This window comes from Gymnogyps californianus, chromosome 20 (genome assembly GCF_018139145.2).
Source record: "Gymnogyps californianus isolate 813 chromosome 20, ASM1813914v2, whole genome shotgun sequence".
Taxonomy (NCBI): Eukaryota; Metazoa; Chordata; class Aves; order Accipitriformes; family Cathartidae; genus Gymnogyps; species Gymnogyps californianus.
In genome coordinates this window covers 7,528,894-7,550,145 of record NC_059490.1, presented here as the reverse complement: position 1 = coordinate 7,550,145, position 21,252 = coordinate 7,528,894, and the positions used below count along the sequence as shown (strand labels likewise).

Sequence of the window (21,252 nt, the reverse complement as noted above, 5' to 3'; positions counted from 1 at the left end):
ATAGGCATAGCCAATTACAAGCTGAAATCTAGGGAGCAGCAGGTCACCTATGCCTGTGGGTCTGGCCACTTCAGTTTGCTTAGGGAAATGCTGCAGACAGCAGCACTTCCGTAACAAGCATAATTTCATAGGGAAACTGCAGCCTGGTCTCCACAGACTGACAAATGGAGCAGATCTGCAGTAAAATAGTATCACCATAAAACATAGGGTCTCAAATACATTTTACCTTCCCCCTTCCCCCCCAAAAGACACCTACTACTGATACTATGCAAATTCCAAAAGCTCCCCCCGCCCCCAGCTTTAGGTTGTTATTGTCTGTCCTCTAATGAGCTGGGGAAGCTAATCTGCAGCTCAGAGACAGAAAGAACAGTTCACTTTCCCTTCTGCCCAGAGAGGCACGACTCCCTCTGGCACACTTCGAGCAGCTCCATCCCAGCCAGAAGCTGCTCACAGAGGACGGCTGAGCTGGCAGAAAGTTTAGCCTATGTGTCACTGAGCTATCATCCCAGAGAGGCAAAGACCCAAATGATCTCTGTTACTATATACAGCAAGGTAAAAGCAATTTCCCTCTCTATTGATAAGTACAGTACAATTTAAGATCTGAAATATGGAGTGTGCTAATGATGCTCGCATGCTCATTTTACCTTCTGCTCAAGGAGGGCCCGACGGAGGGATACCCTCTGTTCAAGATCACGCAGCTCCCGATCATGCTGGGCTTCTGCCTGCATCTTGATTTTACTCTGATATGCATTCAGCAGCTCCAATTCTTGCTGCAGCTGCATCTTCAAAACCTGGCACTCTGCTTCCTGTGCTTCATCCAAACGCAGCTGGGAAAGACAGACAATAGAGACGTTTCACTATGGGGTAACCACTCATGACACTCCGGGGGACGACTGTGGGGAGGGGGACAGAATGGGATGGGACGTTGTTTTCTTAGCAATACAATTGGTATCTATTGTGTTTCGTTTCACTGAACAGAGGACCTATAGTGACAAAGACTGGTGACAGTGAGCCCACAGTGCTGATGCAAGGGATGCTGATGAGCAGTGGTGCCTCAGGAACCACGATCCATACTGCAGAGACCAGACTGCTGCAGGTGCTAAAATCCACAGCTCTCCTTTTGCTAGAGGTAAAGACAAGACCTCTTGCTCTGTTCAACTGGATTAACCAATTACCTGTATGCAGTCCATATCCCTGCCAATGCAGGACTTCAGGCAAAAGAATATAATGACATAAACTGAAAAGCAATATAATACTGAACTTTTAACCTTCCCATGCATAAATTAAGCCAGCTACCCTGCCTCACAGCGTCAACTTTATACAGAGTGATGTGAGCAGGACGCAATATGCAAGAAGCGCAAAGAAAACTGCACATTCGGTTGTAGCAAGGACTCAAAGCATTGCTCATGTGGTCATTCCTTAAAGAATGAATCTCTTAAAGAAGGAACCGAACTTTCACAACACTTTTACCATTATTTCAGATTTACAATCAAAACTGTGGACTCCTCCATGACTCAATGAGCATCTTCCACCAGTAAGACATGCTTTGGTTGGTATCATTGACAAATCAAAACCTAAATGACTTAAGATAGCAAGCTGCACATTATTTAACGATGCTCTAACAGGGATGTTTATGTTGTCAAACTTCATGCAAAAGCAGTCCTCCGGCCACACAGATGCATCGCTTTGCATCTCTGCAACAGCAGCTTCAACTTCAACCTGCCTGAAGGGGGTAATACCTCTTTTCTCTGCGTTTGAATGCTGCTTTTTAAATACAGAGGAATGACTGTGCAGGGTATGGCACGTGTAGCAAGGAAGCAGAGAGCCTGCTGTCAGGATACAGATTGGTTAAAATGCAAACATCCCTATTTGGCTGAGGAACCCTGGGTCCCTCGGAGGCGACTCACAGCTTGTGTAGAGAGCATTTCATTAATGCTGTGATCATACTGCTCAGCCAGGATAGCCAGCTTCCGGGTCTGCTCCTCCTTGAGCCGTTTGAGGACAGCTTTATGTTCACTCTTTGGCGTGGTCTCCAGCAGATGGTTTCTCAGTGCTTTGTACTGCCTGGTTTGGATCTTGCATGTATCCTGAAACTGCTTCTTTATCTGTAGTTCTTTTGACTGGAAAGACGGAGGGGACACAAACAAAGAAAAAACCAGCATGTTTCAAACGGGAGAAATATCCATTCAAATGGATATTTAGGATTACATTAAGGATATGAGTTCAAGAATCCACAAATGTATATTAACATCTACAGTGCAAGGAGGGAAGCAAAATACACAAGAGGCAATGACTACTGCCGCAGCTGCTTTGACACTGCTACTGTGCGAAACAATTACAATACAGACACTTTTATAACAAAGCTCCAGCCTAAATACAGCTGTCTGCACAAAGAGCCTCACATTTGTCACTGGACTGGATCCAGTCCCGGGTGTTGCTTTTCAAGAAAAGTTCTTGAGGGACAGGACTAATATTTATGAGCACCAAAAGCCATACTTACACATGACTGTGCTTGTATGGCACATATATACGAACAGCACTTAATGTTATGAAAAGAAGCAGATCTGGTGCATGGGAAGGAACAGGGAAAAAGAGCAACACTTTTTCCGTTGAGGGTTTGATGAAGATAAGATGTATTCTAACCCTTGATATTAAGAGTCTGATTTTCATAAAGATACTAAAAAATGGCTGGGAAAGATTAGATGCTTGAAGACGTACGCCACAAGCAACATCAGCATTGTGCTAGTCTGGCAAACAAAACAATTCCCCAGTCCCGACAGAGGCTTACTGGAGATTGAGTTTTCCCTTTGCACTTGCTAGGATCTCTGTATTGTTTAGAGACATAACTTTGTGATTGCACACAGGGCTGGGAGACATCAATCTTGGAAAAGGCATCTGGACCTGAATTTGCTGTATGATCTTGAGGAAATTAATTATTTTTTTCTTTCACCTGCCTTACCTGCCCCCAGAGCAGCTCATGAGGGTTAACATCTAAGTGTTTTAAGACCCTCAAAAGCAAGGTGTTCTGGAGTGCCCTGTATCTTTCTACAGGAGGGCTGGCAGGGATACTTCTAACTAAGCAAAATTCCCAAGTGGTGAGCGATGCTGGTTAACTGACAGATAGTCGAGTTCTTCATGGTAAGAAAAAACAAACAAACAAAACCCCTAAAGCCCCACATCAGGGCAGTCAGTACCCACTCTGGGTCATTCCCACTGTCAGCCACCATGGTCAAATTCTGAAGTGCTGGGGGCAGGAACAGAGCATAGGACCAGATTCCTGTCCCTTGAATAAGTTGGAAGAACTCTGGGATCTGAACCAGCAAGGCAGATATAAGTGCATGTCTCCCGTCAGCTCCTCCACTGCCTGCTCCTGGCATTAACTCAAGGCTCAGCAGGGTAGGTGATAAGCGCAGCACTTGTAGCTACCTAGAAAGATGCAGTGGGATCAGACAATATATCCAGCCCAATTTAGACATCAGCATGCTTTGCTGCATAAACCAACAATTCCACTTTGCTAACCTGATGCAGAAAACAGGACAAAGATGGGTTTCATTCAAACCAAAACAGGTATCATGGAGAGGAATACATCACTTTTACCCTTTCTAAATTCACAGGAAGTTTTTTCCCTCCAGGAAACCTTTAAGGTTGTTTCTCCCTGCCCTTAAGGGAAGTGTCAGCAGGTTACACATTCCCATCAGGGACCTGGTCACAGCAAAACACTAGCAAACTATTTTGTCCTCGTTTTCTGTGAAGTCTTGCTTGGACACCAGACTCTGTTTACAGGCTTCCAATCCAAAGGCTTTAACAACAGGAAACAGAAGGGAGGGGTAAGATTTCCAGTCAGACTTCTGACAAGATCATTTTGACCTAGTATTGTGAAATACCAGCAAGAGGGTATTTGCATCACAATTAACACACTCGAAATAACAACAGAGCCGTTTTCACTGAAGGGCGAGTTCTAGTTATTGGTCCTTCTGGTGCTGTAATAGCAGCAACAGACACTGACCGTTAAAAAACTGCTTTCAGGGCAAAGGACCTCACTAAATAACAAAGGGAAAGCCTGAAACATGTGCCCACGAGGGAAAACGTTGCTGGAGAGAGAAACTGAACAAACAGTCAAATTATCTATTCAATTAAGAAAACTTGCCTGCATTAGTCAGAAGCAAGAGAAGAGTTAATACTAGGGAACAGTCTCGATAAATAGGGGATTGCACTACAAACGGAACGGTTGTCCAGCAGGCTGCATTATTAGCACTCTATGTATGCAAAGGTACTGGATTGACAGCTCAAGCCTGAAATCCTTCACTAACTGCAGAACAGCCATGCAAAGCAAAGTGCAAGCTTTCCACGCTCCCCGCAAAATGCTCCAGCCCTGTCCTCACTGGAAAAGGGAAGGGGTTGAAGAGTCCGCAGAGGTGAGAGGGCAGCCGAGCCTCTGCAGCCCAGAGAGACCGCCGATCCTGCTGTCCCGACTGCCAGCCAGGGAACAAGAACGGACATGCTGCACACTTGTGTTTGCAGCGCATCACCTTGGGGAGGCAGAACTCATTCATGCTAATCTCAGAAGGATCAACCTAATACAGCTGCTTCAGTTTTATTCAGCTCAGAGTGCAGCACAGCTTCCCTGTGAAGTCATCAGCTATTTATACACTATATCCTTGGAGATTCTCACCAGCGATCAGATGGTCCCTTGTTCTCACAAGCTAGGTTTTCACTATTTAATATTATTCTAATATTGACAAATCAGGTATTTATTTTTTTTTGCTGAAGTTCTATTTTCAATTTGGTTATTTTCTCTGTAAGAAGATAACTTGCAGATGGTGAAAACTAAGTCAGATGGGAAATATCATGAAGAGGAAAGACCTAGAACAACAAAGAAACCCCATGCTCAGTATGCCATACACTCATTTTGTTACTGGCACAGCTGAACACTGGGTGGAGAGAAGAAGTCTGCCTCCTCAAAGGAAATGTACCAGGCAGCTTTGTGAAAGGCCTTATACTCCCTTCTCAGACACTTCAGAATAAGCCACTGGACTTCTTTGGATGAAGTGAAGGCTTACAATGAAAACACCAAGAGCCTCAATTACAGAGGCCCTATAGTTCTGGTCAGCCACCGCAGTTACAAGGGCAGCATGAGAAACCCATGAGAGCACAACACAGCAAAGGTCAGCGCCAGGAGCTTCCTGAGGACACTGCAGTTGTCTGGTATCTTCTCTCTTCCCCCCACGCTTGCTAGCGTACCAGCCTTAATATAAAAACAATAACAAGGTGAGCTAGCCAAGACCAATAGTGCAGTTCATTTTGATGCACACAGCAACACAAAGCTTTTTGTTTTGTTTTGTTTTTAAATGACACTGCTTCATTACAGAAAAACAGATTTTTTTCTTGTATACGGGGGGAGAAGAGGAGGATCAGAAAACGGTGTAGAAGGAAGAGGGGGGAAAAAAGTGCACTGCAAAAGATTAAATGCATTTTAAAGTACCACAGAAAGGAAGGCACATTGCCGAGAACAATAGCTTTCCAAATAAAATGACGGAATAGTGCTGCTATAAGCCTGTCTACAATACACTGCAACCCTGATCACCATTGCTATGGTTCATACGTATGGCGCTTCTAGGGCTGCAGTTGCACCCTGGCAGTGACACAACTTGACAAATACGACACTTTTTAAAAAAGGTATTAATTACAGAACGAGACACTTCTTCAAATTAACGAGCTTCAAAATACCTTGGACCTGCATACGCTGCAAATGAGAACTGAGCTGTAATGTACCACTTTTCCACCACCACCACCAGCTCACACCCACAGCTCCTACATCACTTAGTACCTTCAGGCTCTTGGGCTGCTGCCGGACCTCCATGACGTGCTTACGCCTCAGCTCCCGCTCCCGGCGCTTGTTGTATTCCAGCTGGTTGGTGAGCTCGGTCTGGTGCTGGAGTCGGATCAGCTCACAGCGCATCTTCTGGATGGTACTGAGATGGCGGAACTCCAGCTCCTGCATGGACTCGTGCTGACGCAGCAGCATGGCGTGCTCCAGGTCCTTCTGTGTCTGCCTTTTGTTTAACTCCTAACAGGAGGACAGGGGGAATTATTAGATTCTTTGTACTTACTTGGATTTCCGTTCACAACGTGACATTTCACTTTGTTCACAAGGGCATTTCTCTCTTTCCAAGGCATTTGAGGACAGAGCACAGAGTTTCAACGTCTTATCAGAAGCAGACAGCACCACCACCGGTAATTTTTCCTTCCTCATTTCACTTTTCTTCTTCCTGTTCTAGATGCTCAACAGGATTCACAAGCAAGCATTTTCTGGAAAGGACTGTAACTGTTGTGTCTGTTGACTTTTTGGATCTAACAATTCTCCCACAATAGGGCACCAATATGAACATTTGATTCCGCATGATCCCCTAAATGCCACAGGGATTACCAGACGGCGTTACAAAACACATCGAACCATTATTTTACCAAAAAACTTTAGATCTGGTAATTAACACTTCAGTGAGATTGCAGTTGGATTGCAGGTACTCCTGTGAGATACATTTCACAGAGGTGGTTCCAGGTCTCATCTCTGCCTATTCTCTTACCTCCCGAACAAGGTCCTGCTCCAGATTATGGCGGCCAAGGAGCATCCGTCTCTTAAAGCGGCGACACTCCAGCTCCAAGTACTGCCTCTGACGCCTCAGTAAGTTGGCTTCTTCCTCTGCCTGGAAATGCTGGATGTTCTCCTTCTGCTTGGAGAGCCACTCCTGCTTCTCCTTCTTTGGAGTGCTCTGGTTTTCATTCAGCTCCTGGTAACAGCAAGGTAATTAATTGTGGAATAGTCACATTAAGCTCCTTGGCCCTGAACGACTGGACGGACCTGCCTAATAAACTACGTTTCAAAGCCGTTCCACCTTGTCTTCTCATGGCCAGTACCGTCCCAGCCTCTGCAAAATGCATCATATCGCATATCTAAGAGAACACCAGGAGACAATTCACAGTGGAGCAAATTTAACTACAACTTTTTTTTGCATTGGCCATTTTAACTGGCCAAAATGCTGGTTCATGTGCACAGTTTCCAGACATATATATTAGCTCGAAATGTAAAAATGATGGTTTGCCACTGAAACCAAAGACACTCGGAGGCCCTGCCATACTGCCTGACAAACGTTTTTACAGGCTCCCAAAGGACTGAGAAGGAAAGCATCGTCATCCTGTTGTTCAAACAAAATTCCAGCCACATGAAGCACATTAGAAAATTTTTGTGTCTTGCTTGATCAGAACACATATACATTTTATAAGTAACTCATCAAGGCAGAGCCACTCACTGAGATGCCATAACTTACAAAAACAATATAAAGAAGTTCATAGGTGAAACTTAAGGCCATAGTTTCCACATTTGTATTAAATTCAATACATAGTTTGAAGCATCTTTGGCAAAAGACTGCTTGCTTGAATTGCATACTAGAGATGCCCATACAGTAACTAGACTTGTCGCGATACATTTCAACTTAAGTACGAGACAGAACTCCTCTGTATTTCATCAGTGTTTCTTGGTGCTTTGTGATCTACTGCCCACTTAGAAAAAGATTCTATGTTATTATAAAAAGCCCACGCTACTATAGTTTTTGTTAGATCTTTCTTGGCCCTGCTGCTCTTTAGCCTTTTTTTCTCCTGGGAAATGTCTATGTTTGGGAATATTCCCCTTTGGAGCAAGTTCCAAAGTTGCGTCACACAAGTTGATGCTTGAGCACTAAATGGTTCTTTCAAAAAAATTATTTATAGTGCTTACGGTTTCAGCCGTTCCACAAAAAGAATCAGGAAGTTTGATTCTACAGTTCCTTTGCATTTCACAAAGGTCATGACTTTCACTACAAGACAGTGATTATTAAACTATTACACAGCTTTCTCCATTAAAATTAAATAAGTGTTTTACAGATATTTTCCTTAAAAAAAAAATCTGCAGGTCATCTTTACTGCTCTGTTTTCTTGCTGCTGCTACAGAAATATCATTTAAGTGATAAGAAACTTCATTAACTGCTGCAGTGCATGGTCAATATCTGCAGCAACAAGGTATGCGAAAAATGCTCATGACCTTTCTTAAACTACCTTTTTTCATTCCTTATGATTGCCAAATTTGCATGTTTCTGGCTAAAAAGTAATATTAAACAATGGAGAAGTTTGTACTTTCACAAGATAAACATATAGGTGCCAATATATAAATAACCTCTTACTCTAAGGTCAAAGATATGAAACAAATACAGTACATACAGGACTCTGCTCATGAAACGCAGAACTTGCAATTCAGCGAAAGATCTCTTGTGCACAGCGGCACTTCTATTTCTGAATGTTCACCGCTCTCGCACTGTATCATACGCTGTACTATATTCATATTTCTCATTACAGGTGAGTTACCTCTTTCAGCTGCTCTTTACGGAGTTTATATTCTCTCTTCTGGGACTCCAGGAAACTGTTCAATTCTTTTTTCTGTTGGCCCTGAATATGCTGTTGAAACTTCTTTTCTTCGTTGGCCATCACTTTAGCCTACAGCAAATCCAGCAGCAAATCAGTTTGAGTCCTGATGGATTACAGCTCATGTTCCATTTCAGCCCCAAGACCGGGAACTCATGGTACAGTCACCACGATACTCACCATGACTCTGAATAAGCATGAGTCTCAGGAGCTTGCCCTCACTCTCTTCTCATTCCACCCCCCCATCAATGCACCCAGCAGGAGTCCTTTTTCAGTGCTTCATTTCCTCAGCCCTACTGTTCCGCTAGTCTTGCCTAACAAAGTCAACACCTTATGATAAACTATATTCTTAGCCCTCCACCAAGAGATCCAAGATGAACAAAGAATCAATAATAATCGCTGTAGGCGGCACCACTTCATTATCAATTATTTAAAAGCATAAAAACCCCCATATCCATAAGCAACTAGACGGTGAACATTTAAGCGTAGCTGGCACATTTCTCTGCAGGCTAATCTGCCTCCATAACACTTGACGGCAGTCAGTTATTGACAGCATATACATGACAAAAGAATGGAAAACTCTTACAGTATTTTTTCTGGGGTCAGTATACTAACATTTAGTATAACGCACTGATGAAGGACATACCTTTCCTCTAGTTACATAAACCCCTTAGTGTAAGGAGGTGATGTATTAGCCTTTTTCTAATTAGCAATTTGCTTGGCTCCTGAAAACAGACACGTAAGAGACTACAATGTCATCTCTTCATCAGTGAGGGGAAGTGGACAATTCAATGTAATTAACAAATATAGACTGGTCTGCTAAACCGTAATCTCCTACCTCTTTTTCCATGGCTGCTTGGTGCTTTTTAATTAGCTTTTCCATTTCTGCAGCAAAATTGTTACGCTGTGTTTCAAGATCTTTGTCCAACCTGAGGCGATGCTCGTCCATCTCTGCCTTCAGTTTATTCTCTAATGCCATCAGTTGCTTCTGGTGTTGCCGTCTCATACGTTTATAGCCAGACATCTGCTCTCGGAGTTCAGAGTCTTGTTCATGTTCCTGCATTTGCCTTGTCACCTAGGAAGATAACCATATCGGGCCAAAGTTAATGCTTCTTAATCTGCTTTTCGGCAGTCTTCAAACCACGAAAGAAAACTATTCAGTAAAGAAATATGATTTTGTTTTAAAGAAAAGCACACATCCTAATGGCAGCAGAGCAGATTAAAAACTGAATTCTGCTGTAGAAGATAAGCTCACATGGGCTCCAGCAGAAAAACTGTACAATTGTTAGAAAGCTGGTACTAAATAAACTCTTTTTAGCCCACTGCAATGAGGCTGCATCTATACACACACAAATATACATAATACGCATATGAAAATAAAAGTCAGCTTATTATTACAAAAAGTTTCCCGCATTCTACTAGACATATTGGTTTTAAAAATATCTAATATACACAAATTACATTTGCCCAGGTGTCGCAGTTAAGCTTCTATTAACTTACATTAAACTATTTCAGTGATAATATCTCAGTCAGAGGGTAGCTCATATTCTGATGAAATCCTAACAGCTCTAAGTAGTTTCACAGCCCTATGTTCAAAGACATCCCTCCCTGTACAACTTCATCAAAATAAAAACCTGAACGTACCAGCGACGCTGTGCGTATAGTAGCAAAGTGCTCTCGGTTGCGATAATGAGACTTGTGGCGAGATACTTGGGGAGGAGACTGGGGTTCTGATGCCCTTGTTCGAGGATCTGATTCCTCTCTGTAGTTTTCTTCCTCCTTATCAGCAAATATTAATGTGAGAGAATAAAGAGAAACTGTGTTACTAAAGATTTTTATTTTGGTCTGGTTCAAAAGACATTTAAAAGGAAGAAAAACCATTTTACATTCAAGCAGCCCTGAAAGACCCTCCTGCCAATAAGCTGGATGAAGGAATATACTGCAACAAGAGCTCTGATCTAGGATCCTTGCTTTTGGAAATTTCACTGCGCACTTCTATTACTAGGAGGAAAATTAGTAATTAAAGCTGAAAATGAGAAAAATAAATGGAAAACTGAAAACTGAGTTAAACAGTTTACTTCAACAAAACATACAAGCTACAAAGTAGATTATATCAAGTCTGAAAGACAAAACCAACATCTTTGTAACCCTGAAAGACAGAGGAAGATTTTCATTACACCCACTACAGAAATACCTCAAAGCAAATTTTAAAATTTGTCATGGTGTATTCCACATTCTTATTTTGAGTTTGTCATTCATCACAGAGCGATTAGTAGCTAGATATGATATACTAATTAACTCCCCGAGGAAATACCTGCATCATTGTTGCATATCTGGGCAAAGAACAAAACATTCTAACCACACCTATCATTAGCTAGGGAAACGTTACTGCTTTGAGAGAAGGTGTGATAACCCCTCCATAGCAAGAGCAGCATAGTTCAGAGGGACGCTCCCCAGTTTATCCTTCATCGTGCAGAGGTAAAGCAGGGGAAGTGGTTTCCCAGCTTGCCATGGCCAGAGTGCTGCATTTCTTTTTCCATGCATCTTTGTACATTAACTAAATATTTGAATCAAGTGCTGGGAAGCTGGGTGCTTCAGGAACAGATTTCAGCCACTGCTGTGGGTCCTGTATTTAAGAATTCACTGACTAGGAGGTAAAAAGGGGGAACTCTCACATCCTTTTGTTCCATGAAGCAGTGCTCTGCAAATTAAGGGCATCCACTAAATAAATCTGTTCACAACCTGCCCTTCCAACTCCTCATGGTAAAGCAAACTGCTTTTGAAACAATTCAAGTAGTAAAATAATTTTTAGTGAATCAACAGAAATAAAATGATTTTTACAGCAACCTTCCAAAGTTTCCAGCACACATTAATATATTTGGGGCACAATATTAGAACCTGCAGATAATGACTTAGGATAGGTCCCATTTTACACCTTCAAAGTTATCCAGTAAAAATCCAATACTTACCGGCTTTAAATGAATGACAGAGCTATTTGACATCACGGTGTGGTCCCCCTCCATCATATCCAGCTCGCTCTTATCATCCGAGGCATCTGGAAGACTGTTAACACTACTGCTTTGGCTACTGGCACTGATAGACATACTAGGAATGGACTGATTGCTTCCGACACTATTCACTGTTCCTGTCCTGCCGACACCGTGATCTTGTTCCTAGGAGAAAGGAATTATTAAGAAAATCCAAATCCATCACAGCTGTATCTATGGACATCACCAAATGAAATGTTCATTCCATTCCTTTCTAAAGGCATCTACCTGCCACGTCTTGGCAGTTCCCACCCTCCAGGCATTGCCATGAAATGTTTCTCTTGTGGGATGCTGGCAAGAGAAAGAATCAACCTTGTCAAGATTAACTGGCTGATGTCAGATTCTTTTCAACAGCGAGCCTCTTAACAAGCTGAACTCCATCATGTATCAGCAACAGCATGTCACCAGAAACTGTTTTGACACCAGCATCATCTAAGTGCTCAGCTGGGACCCTGCACCTTGCACAGTTCCCTTTCTGTACATGAGAGAACTGCAATCCAGAGAATCTCAATTTCTGCATGGTGATTGCAGCATGCAACCCAAAAAAGACAAATTAATTTCCTTGACGACTTTTTTCTTTTTTTTTTTTTTAAAACCAAGTACAAATTTCTGTGTCTTAGACTCCGAACAACATTCTCCAGACAAAATTAGAAGACTGTCAAGGGCCTTGTACATATGGTCAAAATAGAGGTTAACTGCAGCTGCTGAAAGAGTCCTCATGAAGCCTTATAAACAGGCAAAGAAAGCCAGGATTTACAGAACTGGAAGCTAACTGTTCAAGCATAGACACATGGCACAGCTTCTTGCCAGCACTAGGCATCTACCCTGTTTGTCCTTGTTTGTGCCTTGAGGTAGCTTTATTCCAAGCACGGAGTGGAAGACAGAGTTTACAGCCAGGTGTGTAAACAGCCTCCATTCGTTTTAGCGATATCTGAGTTGCGGTTATTTAAATGACAGCATCATTCTCTGGTTCAGCGATGAAATCCAAAGTTTCTCTCACCTCCTCCTCCTCCTGCGTTTCGACTGCAGGGCCATTGTGCGCCTCCTGGAAGAGGAGCTTCTTCATTTTACGATACTGCAGGTTGTCCAGTTCTCTCACTGCATCCTTTGTTCTCTGAATCAAGTCTATTAACACTGTTTCGGGCCGCTCCCGAAGAACAAACATGTGCTGTAGAACACAAAAATAGGTGAGTGACCTCTTACGCCTCCAGTGCACATGCTCTGAGGATAAAATTATGAGCTCTAGTTGGGTTTGTTAGCCCTCTTCCCTGCACAGGAGGAGAATACCTTCGCAGCTTACATTGGCACTATTTTTAGACTTCATGATCCAGATAGGTTTTGGAATGATTGCTTTCTGATGGGAGACATCCACCAGAAAGTAAAGATGTAAAAAACCCAGAAATGTTATTTCACGTACTATGAAAACGGGCTCAGTTTAAACCTAGACTTCTTTGGATGTTGAGGTATTTAGAGACGCTATCTACTTGTGGTTTAGAGGGGGAAGAGCAACAAATAACATATAAATGCTAAAGGTGTTAGACTGGTTAAGTATCTCTAACCAAATGTTAATTAACTCATCAGCTAACTCTCACTATAAAACCCTTTTCCTTGTTTAGAAAAGCTTGAGAATCAAATATTCGGCATACAGCTCTGAGTCATAAAACAGGCTGTGAACCTTCAAGCCCGGCCCTAGAACAGTTAGCTATGTTATGCTCTTTTTTTGGAAATATTCACTGCATTTCACTGCAAAGGTGGCTACATTTTGCCAATAGGTAAAACAAGACCTGTCTATGTATGTCAGAAGCAGCTTTTGCAGTCTCCAGATGAAATGTGCTGTGCAAGCATGAGTCATTATTAACACCACCGCTAGTTTCATTTTGTTCCTTTGGAGAACTGCATTGCCATTTCCAACATGTCACATTCCCTACCTGTCCCTGTAAAGTGGCATGCAGCTGTTTCAGACTATAGATATGGAAGGAATATATTCACAAACGTTTAATTTCCATCAATGTTCTCTTTAATTGCAGTGCATTGCTCAAAATAAAACCAATCTGCAGAATTCTGAAATGGCAGGACTACACACCCACACCGAAACCTTTACTGGATAATTGCATTTACTTTCTGAATACATAGTTTTTAAAGAGGTAAAAGTCCTCAGAGCCATTTAAGTAAAAACATGCAGAAAGGTGATGATAAGACCTTCATAAATAGCATCCATTTCCCTGCAATGCAAAATTTTGGAAAATCGCTGTTTAGCGGAAACATGGCTGCTATTAAAAAAACCCAAAATGATGTCACGAGCACTGTAAAGAGAATGACAAGTTAGCAAAATTCTGAATGCCACCTGATGCCACAAAGGAAATCCATCAAAGTCACGCTTCCAATAAAGCAGCTCTAACACCTAACTTGTATGCGAGTTGTGTTCACTTAGGAACACGTCAGCTTTTTGCAACGATCTACCACGTTGGCTTTGTTTCCAGACTAGAGCAAGGAAAACCAAGTATCTGCAGCATACGGGAGCACAAATGAATTAAAAAAAAAAGCTAAGAAACAAAGCAAGAGAAAACCTGCAGATGGCTGAGGTTTATTCATGTCAAGGAAAGGTATGGGGAAGAAAAACTGCTTTCCTCTGCCCCCTTTTCCCCAGGGATACTATTAGAACAGCGGATTTCAGTTCTACATGTAAAGCACATAGGTGATGGGAGAGGATAAAAAGCCTTTACGGGTATATATAGCATAGAATAAAGAGGGAAGTAACGAAAGGTATTTGTTAACTAATGCATGGCAGCTCTGTCTGGATTAATTATAATCACTGGAAGGATAGACTGAGCTTAAGAAACTGAAACTCTTGACAAGTTGATGGTCATCTAGTGTCACTTGATGGGGTGTCGTCTTATGATGAGAGCAAGGCTAGCGTGGAGAGTCACCTGGGGAACTGCCCGGGACACTGCGAAGGGGCAGTAAAGCTAGGACTGCCAGCTCGGTACGCTCCACAGCACCCTCAGCTCAAAGGTGTTAGGGATAACAAGGCAGAGAGAGCATCATTAACTGTAACCTAGTACGGTAGGTGAGACAGAAGAACATCACAGAGCGTGGCCCCTTTTTAATACCATGTGGAAAACAAAAAGGACAAGCAAGCCAACCTTCAGAAGCTCCTCTGATGTAGGCCTGTCTTGAGGAATTTTCTGGAGGCAAGAATCTACGAAGTTTCGAAAATAATCAGACCTGTGGCAAGGAGAGGGGGGAAGGGGGAAAAAAAAAAATCCATCTGAGTTAATGACTCAGTTTAATTCATTAAGGAATCAAGAGACTCACATCTGGGTGCTCCTAGCAGAAAGAGTAGGGAGAAACCACACAGACCCAGTACTTCATACTACAGCCTCTGCCATCCCTAGTTAAGCGAAAGCCCACCGCTATTAGTAGGTAGATCCCTTTAACCTCAGCTTCCAGACAAAATGTTTCAGCTGAAGAATGCAAATATATGGGCCAACTCAAGAGGAAGGAAAGTTCCGTATAAGGCAGACACCCATGCATCTCAATGAGAGCATCAACCCTGTCAAATTCTATACTGCACAAACTCTTCAAGGTCTAATCAGAGCCCCTGCCCCGTTCCCCCTCTGTGCGCAGGTGTTTCATCCGCAAACTGTGTTAACACACAATCCCTGAAATGCCTTTGGCCCCTCAGACGCAGCTTCTACACTCTTGTGCAATCTGTCACAAGTAAGACTTAAGGTCATGATTTGTTTAGTAACTTCTCTCCTTCTGTAAGCTAAAATGCTGTATTTCGCCCTTTCTTTCTCTGAACACATGTTTTCAGAAGGGCAGGATTATAACCCTGAAAACAGCGGCACATCAGTTGTACAGGTTTTACTTCTTTCCTCACCCACTGCTCCCCCCCTCCCATCATGTAACGGGGGGTTTTGCTACTGCAATTTTTCAGTAAATTAAATTATTGCGTTTTTTGGTCAGAAAAATGCATAAGAAGAGTTGAATGTTTTGTCAAGCACCAGGGTGTGACATAGCCTAACCAGAAAAATCTCAGAAGTAGAAAAAAATTTCTAAAAATAACGTACAATGTATTATGTTAGATGCCTAGGACTATGGCTCAGAAAAACATAATTAGGAAGTTTTTAACTTTTGAAATTAGTTTACTGTGTTTGTTGTTTCAAAAGACAGTTGTTGAGGCTGGGAGGCACAAAATGTTACTACTGTGCTTTATTCTTCTGAAGTTTATGCAACAGACACTTGCCACACACAAGCAGCATCTTCATCTTGCAAAGCAATACTTCAACAAAACAAGATTTAGGAATTGACAGTGTGGTTTGTGATTAAAAAACACTAAACCCCACGTTTTTGGCTAGCCTGGGAGCTTCGAAAGTTTACTGACCCATGAACTGAATTTTTTACAGGATCTTATGTTCTTCCAGCAGCATGTCCTGTTTCTACTACATTCTAGAGTCTAAAATGCATATTTAGTAATTGGTCAATTTTGTATATAAAATGCATAGTGAACCTAATAAGAACCTTCCAGCTCACATCCTCCCAACAGGAATCCAGACATTTCAAGAACTCAGCATGACAAAGCACTCCATTTACAGCAATTCCCTACTACATTCCTCCCTCAGTAATACTCACCATTCATTAGACTGTAGTGTAGGGGATTCATTCTGCGCTATGTGATATAAGGCACTCATTGCGTTCATATTAAACAAAGGAGGCTTCCTTTCCGCTACACACAAAAGAAAATAATTTTTATATAGGGAGATAGTCTCATGGTTTTGCTCTTTTTAGTTTACATCCCTTTAAAAAGAAAACCACATCAGCAGAATCACTATTGCCTGAACACGGAACCCCAAACCAACCCTACCCTGCAATCAGACAGATATGTTGGCATACGTCCTGTACCATTGCAGAAGATGAAAGCACTTTGAAGATCAAATGCCTTGTCCTCTCAAGCTTTTAAATTACGTGGTTTATCATAGTTGAGTTCTCTGACTCATTTTAATGTACTAAAATAGGTGTAAGTTAACAGTAAGCTCTAGACTTGGTGTTTAGCCACTAAGCATTCTCGGTTTCATACCCCTCCCCCCCTTCTTTTTAAACTACAGTTGCTAAAAAGCTAACAAATATTTAATTCTAGCAGTACAGCAGTGATGAAGAAAAAGCTGGTTACAAGAACCATCAAATCACACTTAACTGACTAAGCACATGGGCAGGAAGTCAGTAACAGGCCAACTCTTTATACTATTTTGAGAGTTGCATTCTCTTTGGCTCTTCTCTCTCTTTCAAGCTTGTGTTACTCTTATAGACTGACACAGCATGAAAGCTTAATGAGGAAGGAGATGATCTCACTGTAACAACAAAATTGAAGCTTCATCAGAATGTTTATGGGGTAAACCTATAAAGCTCAGCCTCGCCATAAACATTCCAGAGAAGCTGCTCAGGCCACAAGAACGTTCCTACACTAGTGAAAATGCAACAGAAAACTTTCCTTCCTGAAAAAAACAAACAAGGAAAAAATAATTCCAGTTCTCTTATCCTGCTTTTCAATTTTGAGTCAAATAGTAGCACTAAGCTACGTATCAGAGATCAGAGATCACTCATCGCTATCACAGGATGGACTAAGCCCTACAAATTCCTCAGAACAGGTAAACTGAGGAGTTAAGCCTTTCCTCAAATGTAGCACTTTACCTTCTCTAATCTGTCAGACAACTAGTTGCTGCTATCGAGGATCAGAGTGATTATCCATTAAACTATTTTAACTGACCCCTTACACTATTTTAACTGACTGTTGTCCCTAGCATTTTTTTTTCTTAACTCACCTGAATAAAATAGAAATCTTGAGGAAACACTGAGCCCTCAATGAGGCCATTTCTAAGACTAAGTGATAATTTGAGAAGACTACTAGACATCTCATTTTTCTGCTTTCTTCCCATGCTTATTCAAACGAACACAAATGAGATAACCACACCAACCCAGCCTACAACGCTCTACCGTCCTGACCTAGTCTCACCTCCCACCACGCTAGAAGCCGTAGACGAAGCCTAACGCTTCATATTGCAAAAACACAGCGTGCAGGAAGGCACCCGGGGGGTGTGGTGGCCATGAGCTCACTGCATTCCTGGAGCGCTGCAGCCAGCCAAGTCTCCTTACTCCACTCGGAGCAGGATTCTGTCATGACAGTCACACCCCTTCAACTTGCTTTATATTGACAACCAAAAAAATCTCTGCTCTGAAGAAAGAATCTATTTCACGTCCTGGAAGAAAATGAAGTTGACAGTTTGGAATGCCAGACAGCATTTTTAGCTAAACTGTGCAGTTCACATGGATTAGCGTGTTCCTGAGAGCTCTCGCTGCCCGGCCGGGCTGCTCCTCCACCGATGTCCGTTTGGAGTACGAGCAATGAGATCTGACAAGGATGGTAGGACAGCCTCAGGTGCAACGAGCAGCACTGAACCTCACCATCCTGAGAAAAACTTACAGCTAAGTGCTTCTAGAGAGCTGGATCCTGACTAAAATCTGAGTAGAGCTGTGCATGGTGTTGTGCTTCAGTGAGTGTATTTTTGTTCCAAGCAAATACTACATGTTAAATTTAAACAGAATGCCATACTAACATAGTCCTTTTAAATTGACATTCTGCTTTAAGGAGTCTGCTCTAATGGCAATGCCATAATTTCTTTTGGGTTTGATTTATAGGTTACCACCTCAAAGCTGGATAATTCTGTATCTTTTTCTTTAAAAAAAAAAAAAAAAATTTCCAGCCAAATCTATTCACAAGTGAAAACATACACTGAATATAGCTTTGAAGCTGTCCACTTATCCAAAACTTAGTTATTGCAGGACTTGTTAATGTATCTTAAATTTTCATGCAAACAGTATCAACTTATATCATTAAATATATTTTCACACTGGTACTTTTAATCATTCATTTCTAAAGCTGTTCAGCAAATAGACTTTTTCAGTTCAAAAGTTAACTGCCTCTCCCACAGAATGTGAAGACCTTTAGTGATATAGCTTGGCTATTTTCTTTGCCTATATAACTCTTTCTTCGGGTAATGAAAACACCAGTTCAATAAACATCAAATTGGAGACTTGGTCTTGAATTCTAGAGAGCACATTTAGCTCTTTTCTCTAAAACTCAAGTCCCAGAGAAACCAGGACAAGGAAAGAAGCATAGATCTTCTGCACTGTGATTCAGCTGAATAAGTTCTAGGTATTAAATAACTACATTTTATAATTTTTCAAAGAAAATAACTTACCTAACTCAATACAGGTAATTCCAAGAGACCAAACATCTACTTTGCCATCATACTGCCCTTCATCCATGGCTAAAATCACTTCTGGGGCCATCCTAAAATAGGAAATTGGTGCTCATAAAATTCTGGGCAATGGAACACATTATCATCGTCGGTATTTCAACGAAACAGGCTGTTTCACTGATTTCAGCTACCATAAACAAATCATTCCCCAAGGTATCAGGCATGAACACGGGATACTGGGAACAAAGACCAGGCATCCACACTAGTACAAGCCTGTAGAGAGGCTGCACGATGTTCTCCTGTGCTTTGCCCAGCTCTCCATTTATGAGTATCACCTTCTCGCCCTCCCACATCTCCAATAGTTTAGCTGGCTGGCCAACTCTGGTAAAATAATTATAGCATGCAGTTGTGTAAACACCACAGATTAGGTGTAAGAGATCAAAAGCATACAAGGGATCTGCAAAGGGGTTTGTTCAATGAACCTGGCCTTTCCTATGAAAGAAAAAACACTTCAGTTATTTCAACAACCAGACGCGGTGAGAACATACGAATTGTTAGAACAACTGGGGAGAGTGATTAAAATATATTACAGATGATTCAATCCCACCTCTACCACTTAAAATCAGTGTAAGTAGAAGAACAAAATATTTTTATTACTTTTTGTGAACTACAAATACAAGGATTCACAATTTCTTGAAGTCAGACCCTACTTACTATTTAATCTTTTTTTTTTGCAAAGTACATTTTATCACTACCACAACCGGAAGATTACAAAGCTAGCTCCAACAAAGTCCAAGTATATTAAATACCCAGTAAATGATCCTTTTACTTCACAAAGCCAGAAATGCATAAAACTCTTGGCTTACCAATATGGCGTCCCCACAAATGAGTTGGCAGGAGATGCTATGGAAGCAGACCCAAAGTCAGCAAGTTTCACCTGTCCTGGCTCTGTCAGCAGGATGTTTCCTGCCTTGATATCTCTGGTTATAGAATACAAGTGTCAGTATTATTCCTCTCCAAAAAAGAAAACCTTTTGTAGGACAGACTACAAAACACGCCAGTATTCACATGTTCAAGCTGCAGAATACCCACATTTCCTCCAAATATAAAATCTTTAACCTTTAGGTTAATTGCTTAACATGGCCCTTGATCTTGGAATCTAGTTTGTCTTAAAAATCAACTTAAAATGGCACACCTGGATAAGCTTCGTGTACAGTTCAGCAAAACCTTCTGAACCAACTACGTCCTTTATAAATGTTTTTCAGAAAGTCCTAATAATGTAACTATTCAAATACTTCATCCTACTAAAATGCAGCAGGTACTTTAAACACAAAGAACATTTGCATCCCATACTTACTGTGTGCTTCTCAACATGTGTGTTCATGTAAAACTAATTTTTCAAGTACTAGTGCTCCCCCCGCCCCAGCAATCTTTGCCTTGCAGTTGCTACAAGCTATTTAGGTGAACTCAGCCTGCCTTGCTATTCACCGCTTCAGGGAACAATCAGTATCATATCAAGTATTGAAAAGCTTAGCAGATTCAAAGCAATTCTGCAGAAATTATGAACACCAGCTGTAAGAGACAGTGCATATGGAGATACATAGCTTGCTAGTATTTGACTACTATAAATCACCAGTTTGGGAGCATGCGGGCACTGTGAAAAGAGAATCTCTGCTTACAAATATTAAATTTGGGATGAAGGGATACAATCAACAAAATAAATTACCTGTACGTGTGTGAGACAGCAAGAGTATAACCACTTACCTATGGATCATATTGTGAGAATGCAAGTATGCTAATCCCTGGAGAGCACCATGGGTAATTGCTGCTATTTCCACTTCTTGCAATGGCTTTTTATGAACTTAAGGAAAGAATTTATTTGAAATTCATTATTAAAGAAAACAATGCAGTTTGCAGCATGCAAGTGACTACTGTTAACAATGTAAACAGAGGGAAAATACTAAAAGTTCATTTTTACTAGGTTCAGTATGAGAAGCAAATGTAAAAATAGTTCACAGTGTACATTCTATAATCAGATGTAATCTTCCAACTGTAAACCAGCAACTATTTACTATCAAAAAGAGACTACTTTGCAACCATAAACTACATTCCTGTCAGTTCTGTGACCATTCTCCCAAATACCTATTTGAGACTCAATATTCAATTTTCCATTAATGAAGATAAATCCCAAACCCTAGAACTTTACAACAATTCACACATGAATAAACTGTAGCAATACAGATGACTCTCTGGCAGCTCATCCTTTTGTTCTGAAACGCTTCTGGCAAGGAAAGGAGATGAACAACTTACTGGCCACACATATATCTTCAAAGAAAGTTCACTTCAAGACGCCTGATAGAAAAATGACCATTTAACAAAAGAACTCATCAAGCAAAACCCTAATACTGCTGCAGTGCTATTTTAGTCAACAGGCCTACAGTTGTTAGTAAGCATTAGGATCAACAGCAAGGGTTTTCAGAAATAAGTCTTGAACT

The 21,252-nt window shown here is 41.4% G+C and overlaps 1 protein-coding gene across 2 annotated transcripts in view; it reads right to left on the bottom strand.

Moving 5' to 3' along the window:
• The window catches only part of TAOK1 (TAO kinase 1), a 66,723-nt gene that overhangs the window by 3,862 nt on the left and 41,609 nt on the right, over positions 1–21,252 (bottom strand). The window contains exons 6-19 of one of the 2 annotated variants that reach the window (XM_050908773.1): positions 20,522–20,618; positions 19,624–19,737; positions 18,758–18,849; positions 16,134–16,227; positions 14,642–14,723; positions 12,499–12,666; positions 11,421–11,624; positions 10,096–10,230; positions 9,290–9,526; positions 8,395–8,523; positions 6,585–6,788; positions 5,828–6,067; positions 1,908–2,120; positions 645–827 (exon numbers count right to left, since the gene is read on the bottom strand). In XM_050908773.1, the coding sequence (XP_050764730.1) occupies positions 645–827; positions 1,908–2,120; positions 5,828–6,067; positions 6,585–6,788; positions 8,395–8,523; positions 9,290–9,526; positions 10,096–10,230; positions 11,421–11,624; positions 12,499–12,666; positions 14,642–14,723; positions 16,134–16,227; positions 18,758–18,849; positions 19,624–19,737; positions 20,522–20,618 (2,192 nt within the window). The remainder of the gene's footprint in view (positions 1–644; positions 828–1,907; positions 2,121–5,827; positions 6,068–6,584; positions 6,789–8,394; positions 8,524–9,289; positions 9,527–10,095; positions 10,231–11,420; positions 11,625–12,498; positions 12,667–14,641; positions 14,724–16,133; positions 16,228–18,757; positions 18,850–19,623; positions 19,738–20,521; positions 20,619–21,252) is intronic. The other variant, XM_050908774.1, reaches the window with a different exon arrangement.